Genomic DNA, 19,953 nt, shown 5'->3' on the forward strand with positions numbered 1-19,953 from the left:
TTCTCTCTCCTCCTCTCCCTCTGCACTCCTGACCCTATGTTCACTCATGTGCTCTCTCAAAAAGGTATTAAGTCTTAGACACCTGAAAGCTATGACAATTCAAATATCAGGACAGGGACTGTACATCAGAGAAAAACATCTAAGCATGGACGATCAACTCAATGCTATTTTTAATAGGAGAAATTTTAAACAAGAAGGCCAACAAGCAAAGAATTTCCTATCTTATATTTTAACCTGAGATTATAGTTTGACTATAATTGACCTCAGGCTATTTAAAAATATTTTATCATTAAGATATACAAATATTCTGAACGTATAATACAAGGTATTTAGTTGGAAAGAAGGCATTCAGAAAAAAATGCTCATTTAATTCAGAAATTAAGATAAAAATCAGATAACTAATTACCTTACTCCTTTATAATGCAAGCAACTTTCCTCATGAAAAAAGATAAAGGAATATAAAATATAACACAAAGACCATTTAGTATAAAAACTAAGAGAGAACCATAAAATCAGACATCCTGTTAGGAAAAATGCTAAAATAGCCAGGTCACTTTAGTTTTATGCATAAAGATGTCATTTTTACAATGTCCTTATTTCCTATGAAGGGTTACATTTATACCGTGCCTTAGTTATTACCACAATTACTTAAATCTGACCTGAACTATTTAGGTAAAAACTAGCTTAAAATAGATCTCAGTTATCACACACATACACAAAAAAATCTACATCTATATATCTCAGTTATCAAAGGCTGAACAGGTTCAGTTCTGTTTACTCTTAAGTCCTACAAAAGTCAGAAATACCAATGGAATCATGTGACATCTTTACATAAAGCAGTATGCTCTAATCTGTACTGAGACTTTAACATTTGTATAAATACACATATACATAAATATTCTTATGTGTATATATATATTTAAATATTTATTTATTCATGAAAGAGACACAGAGAGAGGCAGACATACATAGACAGAGGGAGAAGCGGGCTCCCTGCAGGGAGCCCATTGTGGAACTTTGTCCTGGGACCCTGGGATCATGCCCTGAGCCAAAGGCAGACAATCAACTGCTGAGCCACCCAGGCATCCTTTATGTATATATTTTCTATCTCAAATCAAGTATCAGAAATTCTGAGATTTATTGAAAACATCAATGTAAAATGACAAGTACAAACAAAACAAATTAGACTCTTTAAAAAATGCTAAGTAATTGTAAACTAGTATCTGCACCATTCCCCAACCCAAAATAAATCTGTAGCAACTGTCAACATTTTTAATAAAGTTAACCACCTTTTATAGTGCCTACAATAATCTGAATTGTCATTGTCCTGGCATCAAATAAAAAATGTCAAGAAAAAAATATAAGCTTCTGCTATGTCCTACCTTTCAATTTAAAACATTTTATTAGAGCATCAAATCAAATCACATGACTAAAGGACAAGACAAGGCAGGAGTCAAATGAGGAGGGAAGGCTACTTAATTCCAATTCTCAATTAGTTATGCTAAATGAAAGCGAAGAAAACAAACACATTTAGCTAAAAGAAGTAATATGATCAATACTGACACACAAAAAATGCAAAAACTCCTGTTTTCCCCATCTGAAGAGAAAACTCAGTAAGTACCAATATAACAGGTCAAAGAAGAGAACAAAGTAACCAAATCTAGAACCTATTCTCTCTTCCCTGAATCATCTACACTAACTGTAAAGCAAACAATACCAAATAAAAAAGGATCATGCTATAAATCCATGATCTAGATTTAAGAGTATAAAAATCTAATATATGACCTTTAAAAAGGCATGAAGAGGTACACTCTCAGGTGTAGAAATTTACAAGAAATATCTGTGTGTGAATGCAACGTACATATAAAATAATGTCAAAGTTTTAGGACTAAGAAAAATCTGGTCAATCATGTATGTTAAAGTAACCTTAGAGAAAAAATTCAATATTCAGAAAGACTATCATGCCAAAAGATGAAGAGCTCTCTTCAGTTGTAACCAATTATACCTGTCTTAGGGATGGTGTGATAATTAAAAGATTTTTTAAAGTATCAAATTGTTATATATACTTTTTCCAGAACTGCTCATAAATATATAGCCACACTACTTCAGTCAACCACCCACAGTAACTGAAACTTACTGCTTATTTTAGAAAGGTCTTAGGTCTAACATTGACAAAAGAAAAGCAAAGACACATAGTTAATTTATATTATTCTTCCATGTCATAATTTAGAGGACATATAACTATCTTTTTAAAAACTACTAGAAATGTATATTATATTCTTTCTACCCCTTGAAATCCCTCTTTGTGTACTATTAAAAGAATGAACTACTAGAAATAAAATATAAATATAGAAACATGCTTTTCTTCCTTTAATTGATTTGATCTAGTCATTATTTGTTTGAAAACCTGTGTTCAGGCATTCACTGTTGTAGGCCGTATTTGGAAAAGGCAATTCACTCTGCTTTACAGAATCCTTAAGGTTCAAGAAATCAAGCCAACAAGTGAATTGACAATTTCACTTCAAAGAGGGAAAATTTAAATGCTGACAATATTCTAAAATAATTTTAGAAAATGGATGATCTTTTTCACGACTAAATACCATGAAGCATTTAATAGAGAGCTTTTACTAGTTAAAAGCAAAAACATTACAAACTTAAAGTCACCCCAAAGTAAGAAAAATAAAAAAGAGTAAGACTGTTTATGCTACCTAAAAATACTTACAAATGAAATCTTTCAAATAAAACCTACCCCAAATATGAATTCATGGTTAACATACCCATAATGTCATTCAATTTGGTATCGTCATCCCACACTCCAAATTTTAATGTCAATCTAAATATCGAACAATTCAACTTTATAAATACTTCTTCCTTTCAATAAAGAAAACTCTATAAATACAAAGTCCTAAAAAGAAAAATAGTTAAAAATGACACAGAATATGACACGCAGCAACATTTTTTAAAATGGCAGTTTATTTTAATGCAGTGTATCTTTTCAATGCAATGTTTTACAAAGGGCTAAAAATGATTATTTGTTATTTAGGAGTAAAGAGGGAACTCCAAAAAAAAATTCTTTTAATGGGAAGTCTAAGTATAATACGTTCATAAATTGTTATTTTTTCATTTTTTAAAAAAAATGTTACTCAAAACTCAATGATGTCCAGCTTCTAGGCAAGTATAAAGATTTATAATATCACATATAAAATGGGAAGAAAAAAACTAACATATATCCTGAATGTTTCCACCATCAAATCCTTAAAGTCCAAATGCCACTGATACCCATAAAGGTGGTTAAAACTAAATAAATAAAGTAGGTACTTTATTTAATACTTGTAAGCTAAACTATTTTATATACTTGTAAGCTAAAAATCACTAACTACTAAATGTCACCAGAGACAAAGAACTTAATGGATAATCCATGATCAAAGCTTAAATAATAACATGTAATGGTTGGCTAAAAATTAAATCCTTAAAATAATATTAAGTGCATACCCATTAAATCCAGTGACAATTTTCAGTATTCTTTCCTTCATTTCATCAAAGGGAATATATTCGACATTAGGGTTGGGAGGACCTCTTGGTTCAGGAGCTGAAGTTCTGAAATCATCCATCACTTTCTCCAGTTTGAAAATAAAATAGCCTTTAAATTGGGACCACTGAATCCTATAAGCAAAAAATAAAAAACACAGTATCATGTAGCTTTACAATTCTTGAACACAAAGCACAAATACAGAATACACTACGACACCGACGCTAATAAAATTAAGATCTAGGGGCGCGTGGGTGGCTCAGTAGTTGAGCATCTGCCTTTGACTCAGTGTATGATCCCAGAGTCCTGGGATGGAGTCCCACATCAGGTTCCCTGTGGGAAGCCTGCTTCTCCCTCTGCCTATGTATGTCTGCCTCTCTGTCTCTCTCTCATGAATAAAGAAAATCTTAAAAAAAAAAAAAAAAAAGATGTGAATAAGGAGCAGTGAGAATATCTTTGTTCAGTAGCATGTACCATGCCTGATGAATCTGATTCACAAGCTCCAAACCTGTACATTCAATTCTCCCCACCCCTGAACCAAATGAAACCCCAATCTCTGATAAAAATCTTTAAAATGGACAACCGTGTGGCTGAAAGCCCACTATGTATGTATATGTATATACATCTCAATTATTAGCATTTTAAAAATATTTTGTTTCAACTCTATTACTCCTAAAAAAGTTAACCAGGGAGGTGTTACTGTCCCATCTTCAATAGGTTATTAGAAATTGGCACAAGTTCACATTTAAAATAGACAAGTCAGAATGACTCGAGACCCTACGCTCTCAGTATTCAAGCTAATGCTTACATAAACTAATAAAGGTTTCTTGTCGTGTATTTATGTTAAATAGCAAAATAATCTTCCATTCTTTTTCTTTCAGCTAGTATTTTCTGGATCTTATGTCTCTTAAAAAGGTTTATTTCATGGGTTCTATTCAACATGATCTGCAAAGTAAAAATATATTATTTCTTTATATACTCTTAGTATCTATTCATTTACTAAATTAATATAAACATCTTTTTAACCCTGTCCTCTTACATTTTACCACTAATATAAAAATATTTGGTGATGACACTTGTCTGAATAGCCTGAATTCTAGGAGATTCAAGAATCAAGAAATGCCAACCATTTACCCAAAGAGAAAGTAACAAACATTAGTGGCAGCAGAGAAATCTTACACGGGTGACTGCTTATAAGCAAAACAAAGAAGTACTAATCTGCAATCACTCTTCCCTCCCATCCACAATCCTATAAACTAGTGCAGCAATTCTCAAAGTGTAGTGTAAGAGGCCAAAGCCATTTCATAAGCCATTTTCATAAGAGTTGACATTTTTACTATGTTAATATTTGTCCTGATGGTGCAAGAACAGGAGCAGGAAAATGAAGACACTTTAGCAGAAATCAAGACATCAGTACCAAACTCCTGTTAGTAGCAGTCATCCACCTTCTTCATTCATCACAAATTCACAGTAAAACGAAAAAGCATTTCACTTAAAAGTTTAATAAAACGAGAAATGCCTGGGTGGCTCAGCCGTTGAGCATCTGCCTTTGGCTTGGCGTGATTCTGGAGTCCCGGGATAGAGTCCCACACTGGGCTCCCTGCACAGAGCTTGCTTCTTCCTCTGCCTATGTCTCTGCCTCTCTGTCTCTCATGAATAAATAAAGAAAATCTTAAAAAAAAAAAAAAAAAAAGACTGTGAATGTATTTAATGTCACCAAATTATATACTTAAAATGGCAAGATGTGTTATGTATACATATGTTATGTATATGTACCCCAATAGAAAAGTATGACATAGTCAACAGGCACTTGAAAAAATGTTCCCTGTCACTTGTGATCAGGGAAATACAAATCAAAACCACAATACAATACCACTTTATACTCTTTTAATGAGAATGGCTAAAATTAACAAGACAGGAAACAAATGTTGTCAAGGATGTGGAAAGAGGAGAACCTCTTACACTGTTGGTGGGAATACAAGCTCGTGTGGCCCCTCTGAAAAAGCTGGAGGTTCCTCAAGAAGTTAAAAATAGAGCCACCCTATGACCCAGCAATTGCACCACTGGGTATTTACCCCAAAGATACAGATGTAGTAAAACAACGGAACACCTATACAGCAGCCATGTTCATAGCAATGTCCACCACAGCCAAAAAGTGGAAGGAGCAGAGTCGTCCCTCAACAGAGGAATGGATAAAAAAGATGTTATATACACAATGGAATATGACTCAGCCATCAGAAAGAATATCTACTATTTACATCAATGTGGATGGAATTGGAGGGTATTATGCTGAGTGAAACATGTCAATCAGAGAAGACAATTATCATTAAGGTTTCACTCATGTGTGGAATATTAAGAAATAGTCAAAGGGACAATAAGGGAAGGGGGGAAACTGAGTGGTGAACAATTAGAGAGGAAAATAAACCATGAGAGGCTCCTGCCTCTGGGGGGAAAAAAATAGTAGCAGAAGGGGAGGTGGGTAGGAGGGATCTGGTGACGGGCATTAAGGAGGTCACGTGATGTGATGAGCACTGGGTGTTAATACTAAATACTGGCAAATTGAATTTAAATTTTAAAGAAGTGTGGAAGATTGTATAAAAGATTCACATAGGCATTTCTCCAAAGAAGATAAATGGCTAATAAACATATTAAAAGATGCTTAACATTATTACCAATTAGGGAAACACAAATCAAAACCACAAGATACCATTTTACATCCACTAAGGTAGGAATAATAAAAAAGATGGGGCAATAACAAGTGCCGGGGAGGATGTAGGGAAATTAGAAATCTATACATTTTTGATGGGAATGCAAAATGGTGTAGTCACTGTAGAAAAATAGTTTGGCAGTACCTCAAAATTAAAGATAGAGTTAACACGTGACTTGACAATTCCATTCCATTAAATGAGTAAATTATATGGTATATAAATTTTATTAATATTAAAAAATTTTGGTGAGGATGATTATTAAAAGCTGATTTGCATGATCACCTCTTCCTTCCATTCCCTGGTCTATTTTGGGAATGTTTTGTGTGAAGAGGCAGCCCATTTTAATTTCTGACATGCCTAATAATAATTTCTGGTTAACATACAATTACCAATGGTTACTAAAATTTATCTCTAAATTTCACTGGACTCCCCACAAGCATTCAACTAAAACACACCACGGAAGACTAGTGAAAGAGAAGTCTTATGCTTTTCATTTTTTAAATTTTAATTAATTTTTTTTTAGCAAATGTGCACACATGCACATAAGTGGCGGCGGGGGTGGGGGACACAGTGCAACAGAGTAAGGAAGAGGAAGAATGAGTCTTAAGCAGGCTCCCTGCCCAGTGCAGATCCTGATATGGGGCTCTATCTCATGACCTCAGCCAAAATCAAGAGTCTGATGTTCAGTCGACTAAGCCACCCAGGTGCATGCATCCCTCCCTCACTTTTCATTTCTTAAATTAAAATTTCTTCTTGTTTTATTAAAGCCACTAAGTAATAATGTTTTACAAATTAGGATTTCTACACACCGAGGAGTTTTTTCCCCACCTTTCCAGTAACTTTTTTTTTTTTTAAGATTTATTTATTCATAGAGATGCAGAGAGAGAGAGAGAGAGAGGCAGAGACACAGGCAGAGGGAGAAGCAGGCTCCATGCAGAGCCTGACCTGGGACTCAATCCAGGGTCTCCAGGATCACACCCTGAGCTGCAGGCGGTGCTAAACCACTGCGCCACCGGGGCTGCCCCCAGTAACTGTCACAAAACAGCCACACACATTAATGGGAACAGCTAGATGAGGAAAGATAGCCCAGGTAAGCAAACTATGCGGATCTTAACTTGGATAGGAATTAAGTTCCATTAAACTACAATGAATTTTGTATACATTGTAATTTAAATTTCAAAGATAACAAAAAGTTATTTTGAACTAGATCCAAGAGATGCAATTCAGAAGTGACTACACCATATATAGATGAAAAACCACTTACACAAAAATGTAAAAGATGCAGCTTTTTGTCACAACTATGTAATAAAAACAAATACAGAAAATACTTCCCTGAATATTACATAATTTCAACACAAAAACAGGCCATGAGCAAATCAACTAAGAATTTGGCAAAAAAATATTTTCTTAGTAATGTACTCATTAGTTGAGTAAAAACTAGAAATAAACCAAAAACGCCTTATTTTTCAAATGAAAATAACTCTAAAAAGATGCTCATAAAATATACACTTTAAACTTTAAAATCAATTTCTCCACATAAAAATTTCCAAAAAATACTCATAATTTAATCTACTTGGCTAAAATTAACTCATTATCTTACTGAAATTTATTACTCAATTTTTAAAAAGTAGTCTCACCTCCCTCTGCTTTTTCTCTTTCCTTTCCATCTTTTCCTTTATGCAGTTTCTCCTTTGGGAAGGCACAACTCTATCACTAATAAAGATATCCTCCTATGAAATACTACACACTGACTTTTTTTCTCCATAGGAATTGACCAGTCTATACTAAAACAAACATGCTTACCTCACAATTCTCAAGTTAAAGTATTTTTTAGAGGCTCAATGGCAGAAAATCTTTTTTCAGCTGGTTCTAGAACATTTTAGTGGCCAGTGACAACCACCACCTTAACGTGGTTGCCTCTTACAGTTCCAAATTCTATTAAGATTACTTCTACTCAGCCCATTGTTTTCCATACAAAATCTATAGGGGAAGCTAACAAAAGAGATCACAGTCACAGTACCTCTAGGGGATAGCAAACACTATACAATTTGCAAATATCAACGGGAAATATGTAAAGAATGAATGAATAAAAACAAAAAGAAATTTAAGGGGGCTAATCATTCATGCAAGGTGACAGGCTTATAAAATCTTCAAAAGGCAGTTATTTGAATCAGGAGGATTTAAAGTGTCAGGACTTTTACATGACAGGGAAGAGCGAAACCAAGTAAATTTAATCTGAATGCTGAATTACATGAGCAAAAACACGTGGCAAAAATAAGAACACACTGTGAATTGTTTACATATCAACAGCATTTTTAAGAACTTTAAAATACAAATTACTAGTTCAGAAAAATTCTGTAAGCAGAGCCCTCAATCAAGGATATTCCCTTTTCCTGATTATACCATATTATATTTTATCAGTTAAATGAGCAAAAAAAATACATATATATCTAAGAACAAAGAGCCCAGAAACAGAACACAAAAGGAAACCTGGTATATGGGAAAGGACAAATTACTCAGGAAATACGCTAAGAAATGATAGGACTACTACATAATTTTGCTAGAGTGTAAAAATAATTTTTTCTGATATTAGTACAGTTGTTAAAAATTAGAAAAAATAGAAACAAAATGAAAACTGCCCATAAACTGCCCAGTAATTATCATTAAAATATATTTTAGTGTATCTTTCACTAAATTCTATTTAAAATACAGTGCTCTAGTTTGATACCCTTTTCTTTCCCTCTTTATTCACTATGGCTATTGTCACATCATCAGTAGTCTTTGAGTAGGATTTTTAATTTATAACACATTTAGTTGCACCATTATTTAATAACCACCATTTCAAAGAGTTAGGTTTTCTTCCAGTTGATTACAATTAAAAATAATTGTGGTTAACATCCTAATCAACTTTGGAGGCATCTGTTTATTACTTTAGGATAGATTTCCTAAGTGGAATTACGGAGTCTAAAGTATAAATATCAACTTCTAAGTGTACTTTCAAAAATCTCTCAGAAATGCTGTACCACGTTATAGTGTCATCAGTATAGAAACACCTCCAACATTCAAGTATTAAATTCTCTCAAAATTACTGTCACAATTTAATAGTAGAAAAACACTTCAATTTGCATTTCATTCACTGCTAGTAAAATTGAATATTTTAACCTGTGTTCACTTGTCACAAGAGATTTCTTTTGTACCTGAATAGGTCCTCTGCAACCCTCTCATTCTGGGGTTCCTCAACTTTGGCACCACTGACATTGTAAGCCTGATAATTCTTTGTCACAGGAGAATGTCCTGTGCACTGTAGGATGTTGAGCACCATCGCTGGCCTCTATCTCCCAAAGTCAGTAGTGACCAATCCCCACTGTCTCAAAAGTTGTGACAACCATAAACATCTACAAATATTGCCAAATGTTACACAGAAGACAAAAACTGTCCTCCATTAAGAAGCACAGCACCATCCCCATCCCTTTAAAATTGTCTTTTTCTTACTCTTATGATATCATGGAGAAAGCAAATTACTATGTGACACAAGTATGAAGATAACTTTTGAATTCCCATTTTGTACTGCTTTAAAAAAAATAACTTTAACTATTGTTTTTATATAAATGTTAAAGTGACACTAAAATTTTTGTCTAATTATTCCTACTTTTTTTTTCAAAGATTGTATTTATTCATAGAGAGTGAGAGAGAGAGAGAGAGAGAGAGGCAGAGACACAGGCAGAGGGAGAAGCAGGCTCCACGCAGGGAGCCTGATGTGGGACCCAATCTCGGGTCTCCAAGATCACATCCAGGCCTCCAGGTGGCGCCAAACCGCTGCGCCACTGGGGCTGCCCTAATTATTCCTACTTTGAAACTATCCTTGAAATGTTACACATTTTCTTGCTCAGAAGCTCTTATCTGAAGATGGCAAGGTATTTTACCTGCTCCAAAGCAATAAAATTCTAATACAAATACTGAAAGTGAATTTTTCAAATTAAAATATTTCCTGATAGTTGTACACATCAAGGATCCAATCTGATGGAAAAGAGCTTCAAGAAGTAAAATATACATTCAGTTAATACCTCAGCATGAACTTGAGCCTCTTCTTTGGCAACCTACATATGCATAAGGATTCTAACATGTCTAAAGAGTCAAGTTACTTTTCCTCTACCCACCCATCTCTCCCTACCAAAGCAAAAAATTGAAGAAATAGTGTGTTCTGGTTAGCCTGCTTATGCTTAACTCTTAGCTAACCTTTGGTCCCTTACTTAAAATCTTTCTAAAATTTACTAATATACCAACATGAGCCCTCTTGTCCCTCATAAACAACTGAACCAAAGATACATCACCTCTAACCGCAAGGCTCAGGCTGAGGACAACCAATTCAGAACTCAGGGGGTCCTGGGGTTTTTAACAGCACAAGCTTAGTGGCTGAGATGGATCTACTCTGTTTCCTGCTCGAAGGGAGTAGCTCTTCTCACCACTTTCACCACTGCTACTATCACTTTCCATACAATCCATATGATAGCAATTCCAAATTCCCATCCACAGGCACTGGTCCATTCCTTCAGTGTCACCTTTGCCAGAACATAGGTAGAGTCTGGGCCCTTTCTGCATTCTACCAACTCACATTATTAATCAGAGTCAACGGCAATTAGGAAGCTCAGAACCCTGATCCTCCACTAATAACATGAGTTTATAAAACAAGATACAAAGACAATAAACAAATAGGACAGCATAAACCATTAGGTGTAGAGATTTAGTGATGGTACAAGAGAACCCAGAGAAAGGAAATACAAAATGAAGGCTTAGAGAGCTATCTAGGAAAGGCTTCAGGACTAAGTAGAACTATAAGCTGGATGAGAATATGGAAAAATAGAAAGATGTAGAAGGATGAGTAGAATATGGAAAAACAAAGTGGAAAAGTATAGGACCTAAAAGAAAAAGAAGCTTAATTAGTGGGACAAATTTCTCAAACTTAGCGTTTATTGACATTTTCAGCTAGAGGGTTCTATGTTATGGTGGACTGTCTTGTACTTGTAGGATGTTGAGCAACGTCCCTGCCCTCTACAACTTGATGCCAGTAGCACTCCCACCTCGAGTGGTAACAACCAAAAATATCTCCAGACAATGGCAAAAGGACCCTAGGTGGAAAATGGTACCCTTCCCCCCCCCCCCCCCCCCACATCAAGTACCACTGCAAAACACAATTCCTTTTGTTGAGGATTACACTGGTTCCTGAAAATTAGCAAGGCTGGGAAAGAGAGAACTGCAAGGTCAAAGTCTCACAAAATTTAAAGAATAAAATAATATGCATATACATATTTTTTAATGGTAGAGAGAAATTCTAAAATGCAGAGGATTCATTTAAAAAATAAAACACTCATTAAAATCTATCTCACGACTCACTTCCACAGGAAAATGTGCTGTGAGATGTGACCTTAATTTTTTTCAAGTGTAATCTATGTACTGAGAAAGGTAAAGGTAAAAAACAGCAAAAATCTTTCCACACTGACCCAGAGACAAACTCATGTGGTACAGATCAAAGAATCTCTAATTGTTGGGTTTTTTTCTTTTTTTAAAGTAGGTTCCAGGCCCAGCTTGGAGTCCAATGCGGGGCTTGAACCCACAACCCTGAAATCAAGGCCCGAACTGAGATCAAGAGTCAGATGCTGGGGCACACGGTTGGCTCAGTGGTTGAGCATCTGCCTTTGGCTCACATTGTGATCCTGGGGTCCCAGGATTGAGTCCTGCCATCAGGCTGCAGGGAGCCTGCTTCTCCCTCTGCCTATGTCTCTGCCTTTCTCTCTGTGATTCTCATGAACAAATAAATAAAATCTTTAAAAAAAATGAGAGAGAGGCTTAACCGACTGAGCCACCCAGGCATCCTGGGTTTTGGTTTTTTTTCTTAAAGACTGAAATATAAGTATGTAAATGTTAAGGCTTTACAATTTCTGTTATCGAAATATAAAAAAGAGTTTAGACATCCACGAGTGGTGGGAGATTACTGTATACTTTGTATACAGAATTCATCCCAGAAAATCTTGAGTATGAAGATGAGGCTCAAAGAGTCTTTGACGGTATTTGCAATAAGGGCTTTGGGTAGATTGGTATGTGTCTCTTTTGTGCTATGTCATATACAGATTATTTTTATTCATGTTTTAAAGTATGCCCCAGAGTTATTTGCTACTCTAAAACTGCTAATTAAAGATATAATTACTTAGAAAGCATTTTCTGTATTTACATACTCTCAAAAGGATGAAAAACAGACCATTAAAAGCACTGCATCTACTGCAACGACAATTTATACTTTGGTCCAAGAACTATATGAACACAACGACAAATGGATACCCCCCCACCCCAAGAATGTCTACCTATATGTGATAAAACCAAGAAAATAAGCTAGACGGTTGGCTAAATTCAAATTTCAGCTCAGTCACTTTTTCATTTTTCATCTAAAATAATCCCTTTGTTTCCCCATCTATAAAAATGGAAATAACTGTACCTACTTCACAGAACTGTGGTAATTAACAGAGTAAGCAGACAGTGCTTGTCAGCAAAATAAGTCACACTTAGTAAGCACTCAAACTCAAGACAGGGAGAACATCTGTGAATATCACAGTAGAACTATGCAGAGAGCTTTCCAGGTGGCATTAGTAAAAAAAAGACTTAGAGTAGTAAGCCAAGACCTCTGTTAGGCCATAATAAAATGTCTGGGCTTACCTTATGTACTGTCATACAACAGATTATAAGAACTTCAGGCAATCTCTTGAGCCTAAGAATACTTCTCTATTCCCTTCATTAGAGTAGAGAAAATTTTACCCAATATTCCTCCCTCCACCACTAACAAAATATTTCCTTAAAAAAAAAAAATACACAGAGTATTGCAGCTAACAGATAAGAGAGAATAGGAAGAAACACCTATAGATTATCTAGTTTTGTCAAACCTTTTTTACAGTTCTCGATGAACTAGAAAATATATTGCACTTGCTCCAAAAATTCTTTGACTCCACCAGGATCTCCAATCCATTGATCCTTCCACTTTTCTATGGTCTCTCATCCCCTTTTATATCCTTTCCCTTCATTATCCAGCTAAAATTAAAATTAATAATCATAAAAAATTAATAATCATTATAATCACCCCCTTGCATACAGTTGACTCTCTATTCCCTCTTTGGCTTCATAGTACTCACAAAATCAACTCCACTGGTTAAATGTAATCCCCACCAAATCTGTGCCCATATGGCAATGCACAGAGGAGAGAGAATATGAAAGTTGTAGAAAATAAATATGGTCTAACCACCATGCTAGTTAGACTCAAGTACACTATTAAAGCTGACAGGTAAAATATTTCCCCAGTTTAGTTACTCTCAGACTCCTGTAGATAACCACTTTATATCATCTCCTCAAACCCCCACTGAGTTCTTCCTCACCATCATAGTCAATGACTCTGCCTCCTGTTTTCACTTATAAAACTAAAGCAGTGAAATTTCCAGAGTTCTACCACATTTATCCACCTATTAGCAGGATCAGGTACACATTCTGAAATCTCACCTGTAATCACATATAAACTATTAATTCTTTCATCTATTAAGAATCTCTCCATTTATGCACCTACTCCAGAGCATTTCTTGTGTAATTCTCCTCTTTATGTTGTCAACTACATCTATATCTACTCTTTAATCTCTAATGAGTCATTTCCATTACCATGCAAATATGTTGATATTTCTCCTATTTCAAAAATTTCCACTTATCCACCTATCCCTCTTACTTCTCTCCTCAGCAGGAAAATTCCTTAAGAGGTGTCTCCCTCCCATTATCTCTCAAATCCACTCCAATCAAGCTTTCAGCCCCACCACTAAAATTAATCTACTCTTATTAATAAAACTCATCAATGATCTCATATTGCTAAATTCAAAGGTCAATTCTCACACATTTCATCCTTAATTGGCCTATAAAATGTATTCACATGGATGACCATTCTTCCTTAATTATTTTCTTGGGTCTTCTTTCAAATAACTGGCCTTTGTTGCTCATTTTCCTTTACAGGTTCCCCAAACTTAATTCTGAGCAATCCAAAACTCAGACTATCTCTTCTCTGTCCACACTTGGGGATCTTATCCAGTCTGGAGATTTTATTTTTTTTAAAGGTATGTATGTATGTATGTATGTATGTATTTATTTATTTATTTATTTATGATAGACACAGAGAGAAAGAGAGGCAGAGACAGGGGCAGAGGGAGAAGCAGGCCCCATGCACCGGGAGCCCGACGTGGGATTCGATCCCGGGTCTCCAGGATCGCGCCCTGGGCCAAAGGCAGGCGCTAAACCGCTGCGCCACCCAGGGATCCCCTTTTTTTTTTTTTTCCAGTCTGGAGATTTTAAATACCATCTATATGCCAATTATGTCTCCTGATCTCACTTTCATCCATCCACCTGCTCCACATTAATATAAAATTCAGCATGTCCAAAACTCAACTCCTGATCTTTCCTATATATTGCCCCTGCCACAGCCTTTCCCATTGCAGGTATGATGAAATTCTTTTAGCTGCTTAGGCAAAACCCTTGAGTCATTTTTGACTCCTTTCTTTCATACACCACAGCCTATCTACAGGAAATCCTGTGAAGTTGTACCTTCAAAATATATAAAGAATATGATGACTAAACCTCACCACCCCCAGCTACCTGAGCCATTGTCTTTCTTCAATAATATCATTATCTTCATCTTCAACAAACCCTGCTTCTAGCTTATTTTACCTAAAGTATATTCTCAGCACAGCCATTCTTAAAACAATCATCTTAAACCTAATGTCACTTACCTACAGAAAACTCCACAATGGCTCCTGACTTCATCCAGAGTAAAGTCCAAAGTCTTTACAATGGTCCCCAATGTCTTACATAAACTAAATCTAATCCCCTTTACTTCTCTGACCTTCTGTCCCTAGTCAATGTATTCCAGCCATTGTGACCTCCTTGTTAGCCTGTGAAAAGGCAGGACACACTCTTAAGGACTTTTGTGCAGGAAGATTCCTCTGCCTGGAATGCTCTTCTACTATATAAGGCTGAGTATTTTAAATTACCGTATTTAAAATTACAAGTTCCTCCACCCTTAACGCTCATTTGCCTACCCTCATTTTTCTATTGCCTTTACAAGTAAGTAACATAATTTATTGTATTTACTATATGTCTACACATTTGTTCACCAATATATATGTGTGTGTCCATATATATCACAACTATCAGAAAATATGTCTGACAAAAGTGTTTAATTATTTGGTGAATATCCTGAAGCCTGCTTTGGTGAGAATAATACAACCCACCTACAATAGGAAAAAAAAAAATCAGGAAAATACCAGTTACCAAACAGATTTGGGAAGTACTGATTGTGCAACTGTTTTTGCAATAGGAATACAGATTCATATTTGAACTGCAACGCATAACAGAAATTGGAGCAAACGTGTAACCACTAATGTCAATCACTGGTCTCAGCACTTTGGACATATTAATTCAATCCTTACAACCACCCTATGAGTTAGGCAGTATTATTTCACCAATCTTATCACCAGTGGGCAACTAAGAAACAAAGAGTTTTTGTTTGCCTATGGTTGCACAACTAGTAAGTGGCAGAGCCAGGATTTTAACCTAGGCATTTTGGCTTCAGAATCCATACTCCTAGAAAGTCATGACATCTAGTTACAGACAAAGAAGGAAAAGGAAGAAAAGGAGGGAGGGAGGGAAGAAGGGCAGGCAGGGAAATATGCAACTGGAAGCTACTCTGTAGTAGGAAAAGATACCAATGAGTCTAGGTGCCCTCAGGGAATTCACAATCTAAACAAAAAGGAGAGCAAACAAAATCTATACATCCAATGGTGGAAACAAGACTTGCCTACATCCAGACTTTTAATATATATCTTAAAAAGATGAGCACAAAGGAAAAGAGAAGCCTCTCTTCCAGCAGGGAAGAGTATGTGCAAAGTCACTGAGGTGAGAGAGCAGGCTTCACCAGAGAACTTTAAGTAGTTTAGGAAAGCAGAAAAAAAGGGAGCAACCTGGGGAAGCGCAAGTTTTAAGCAGAGGCACAATCCTATAATATACATCTTAAAACGTCATGATAAAGATTTTAAATTTCAACTTGAGGAAGGTGCATTAAATTTTAATCACAGAACATATTTACACTGTAGCAAGACCACTGCTAATAACACAGCTTAGAGACTAAACAGGACAAGTAAAACTGAAGTTTAGGAAACTATTTAGAAAAGCCTACAAAGAAAATCAAGATGAGAATGATTGATAATGTCTACAGAACAGTAACCCAATGTTTGAGAATCTTCATGTCGATTCCCACTAACGATGTCCTATTTCAAGTTCTCATTTCCTCTATCCTAAACTCCCATAATAGTCTCTTAAGTGTTTTCCCTAGCTCACCTAAATTAGATTCCAGCTCCCCAAGGCAAAGTTCTGCTTTATCTCTCCTCTGCTAAAAGAAAAAAAAAAAAAAAAAAACCTTCAATAACTTGTAAGGTCTTTCTAAAATTTTCTAAAATTTTATGTAGTATCAGCAAGATATACCTTCATACCACACACTTTTTCCTGATATTCCTTTGCTCATTTTCCCCTCTAGGTGGATTGAGCTAAACTACTTCATGTAGGAAGCTCTCCCTAATCCTCAGAAAACAACTTCTTACTCTACTGCTCCTGAAGTACGTTATTATCTTAAAGCAACTATTATATTCTGCCCAGACCATAATCACTAGGTTCTAGACTCTTTTTCTCCACTTGTGAGGTTCCATGAAGCTAAGCATCATCCAACAGAATTTTTCCTTGGGGAAAAAACTTGTCTTTTGTTACAGAAATACTATGATAGGAACGTAGGCAAAAGCTAGGCTTCAATTTATAAGCATTTCAACAATTCAGAGATGTTAGTAAAAATGAAAAATTTCTAAACATAAAAGAATAGAGGTTCTTTCTTACAAATCACAGTTATAATCTCCTTAACCATTTTAGGATAACAACTTTAACACTTTATCTGTATGAACTAGGGACACCGTATATGCATGTATTTATGCTGGTTACAGCACATACTAATGAGGTTGGCTCCCCAGCTCACAGTTGCCACTTTCTTAGAAAGGTATGTGATGATCCTCCAGGAATCAATTGTTTCCCTGTCCACATCACTTGCCCTTGCAAAAAGTGGATTAATCTCAGGGCCAGCCAACTGGACATTTCCCCCCCAGAAATGTGAAATATGGAGAACACAGACTGGAAATTACTGGACTAAATCACCCCTTTGTCAGGAACCTAAAAGAAACATCCAGCAACTTCTAGTCCAGCCTGAGGTAGCCCATTCTCATATCCTTGGCTTGGTTATTTTAACTCAACCCGTGATGCTAAGTTCTACCTCAGTATCCTTCAAATAAATCTTTGTCTTTTCTCTTATCTTCTTCTGGGCTTGAGAGATCCAAAATCAGTCTGTTCTGCTTGCAAGTAAAAGTTTTAAATTAATTTGATTCTTTCAAAAAGTCATATATTCTTTGAGGATTACATCTTTAATGCTCAATCTTTAAGCAGAAATCTGAGCTGAGAAAAAAGCCTTTTCTGGATTTTCAAATTACAACTTCAAAGTTGACTTCTTATATTTTAATATTTAAAATGGTGCGACTCTAATAAATTAATTCAAGTCTAAGTGGACACTGCCAAATGAGCCATCTTCAGTCCAGCAGACTATCCATGGTATTCAGAGATTTGGGATTTTAGCTTTGTTCTCTGCATGTAATTCTCCAGAATGTCAAAGACCCTCTATATTGTTATATAAACTGCCAATCTCTTTATGACATATCACTACTATAAAGTAACTTTGTTATTTTCTTCTTTATTAGCAGCTCATCCCTTCATTATAGTTTCAATTTTATCTTTTCAATATAAATACCTAAGGTCCTCAAAATATTATGATGTTCCTACAGCAACCTAAAGCTTAATTTTCCTAGGTCAGAAATTAGAAATGTATATATTTATGAATTTGTAAGTCTGGAGATTGTACATTTCAATCATATCTATAAAGTTTTTCTTTTTGATGTGAGTATAAAAAATAGAAAATATTTAAAAAGGTAATTATTTAAAAGTCAGAAATGAAGGCAGCCCGGGTGGCTCAGAGATTTAGTGCTGCCTTCAGCCCAGGGTGTGATCCTGGAGACCCAGGATCGAGTCCCACATCAGGCTCCCTGTATGGAGCCTGCTTCTCCCTCTGCCTGTGTTTGTGCCTCTCTCTCTCTCTGTGTCCCTCATGAATAAATAAATAATTCCTTTAAAAAATAATAATAAAAAATAAAAATAAATAAAAGTCAGAAATTATAAAATAGGAAAAATTAAGTTACTGATGGTAAAATTTTCTGAGAGAGAAATAAAAATATTCAAACTGAATACTAGAAAGCAAAGTTGATCCAAATAGTATTTTTAAAAGGACATTGGCATTTCATTTCCAACTATTCCTGAAACATATGAATTTAATTCCTTAGAACACAAGGTTTGCCCAGGTATTTTTTAGTTTTCCTGGTAGCTTTTTTTTTTAAGCCACTAAATTCTCACTTCCATTTTGTATTTTACTTGGTGAATATAAAAATTCAGCAAATTCTGGGGCACAAAAATGGAGGAACTGTCACTTCTTTTAAGAAAAAAATGCACTGTTCAAATTGTTTTACACAGGTATCCTACTTTTTAATAAAAACTACATTTTAAATATCCAGCCGCATTTAATACTCTATACCTAACATCAATAAGAAATTCAGTAATTTCAAAAATCAGCACACTTAGAAATCTTCATCCCATTAAGACGATTCTAGAATTTTAAGTTTTATACTGTTCAACAATAAATTTTTAAAAAGCAAAATATCGAAAAGTCCTAAATAAGGATATGATTTTTTTCAAGATTTTATTTATTTATTCATGAGAGAGAGAGAGAGAGAGAGAAGCAGAGACACAGGCAGAGGGAGAAGCAGGACCCATGCCAGAAGCCCGACACAGGACTTGATCCCGGGACTCCTGGATCACGTCCTGGGCCAAAGGCAGGTGCTATACCTCTGAGCCACCCAGGGATCCCCTAAGGATATGATTTTATCCACAAACCCTTAAAACAACCTGGGGCACCTAAGTGGCTCAGTAGGTTAAGCATTTGCCTTGGGCTCAGGTCCTGATCTCCAGGTCCTGGGATCAAACCCCAAATCCGGCTCCTTGCTAAGTGGGGAATCAGATTCTCCCTCTACCCACTCATGGACCACACACAGGTGCGCTCTGCTTTCTTTCCTCCTTCCCCTCTTAAAAAAAACCTTATAACAACCTGAACTTTTGAAGACTACCAACTAAATATAAAAAACTAAATACTTGTATTTCTTAAAACCTTTTGACTTTATACAAGTCAATAATTAATTCAACCTTACACTGAATACTCAGAAGCCATTCTTTCAAGAATGAATGATACTTCCAAACTGCACTAGCTATCCAATACTTAAATATGTGCTTCTCCTAAAACTTCAAAGAGCTAACTACACTATATTCATCAAATCTAAATCAGGATCAATTTTAAGATTCTCCAAGATTTTAAGAATCCTAGACTACTACTGGTATCTGAAAGACATTCGATTTCAGAGATACTAAAACAGAAAAAAAAAAAACATACTAATGAATAAAATTTATCTTAGTTTCAATTTTAAAATGTCTTTTTCTGGGTGACAGAGACTCTGA

The 19,953-nt window shown here is 35.4% G+C and overlaps 1 protein-coding gene across 1 annotated transcript in view; it reads right to left on the reverse strand.

Moving 5' to 3' along the window:
• Positions 1-19,953, reverse strand: part of PPP4R2 (protein phosphatase 4 regulatory subunit 2) — a 51,914-nt gene that overhangs the window by 12,051 nt on the left and 19,910 nt on the right. Inside the window, exon 3 of the mRNA XM_072720427.1 lies at positions 3,493-3,663. Within this exon, the coding sequence (XP_072576528.1) occupies positions 3,493-3,663 (171 nt within the window). The remainder of the gene's footprint in view (positions 1-3,492; positions 3,664-19,953) is intronic.

This window comes from Vulpes vulpes, chromosome 9, assembly GCF_048418805.1.
Source record: "Vulpes vulpes isolate BD-2025 chromosome 9, VulVul3, whole genome shotgun sequence".
Taxonomy (NCBI): domain Eukaryota; kingdom Metazoa; phylum Chordata; class Mammalia; order Carnivora; family Canidae; genus Vulpes; species Vulpes vulpes.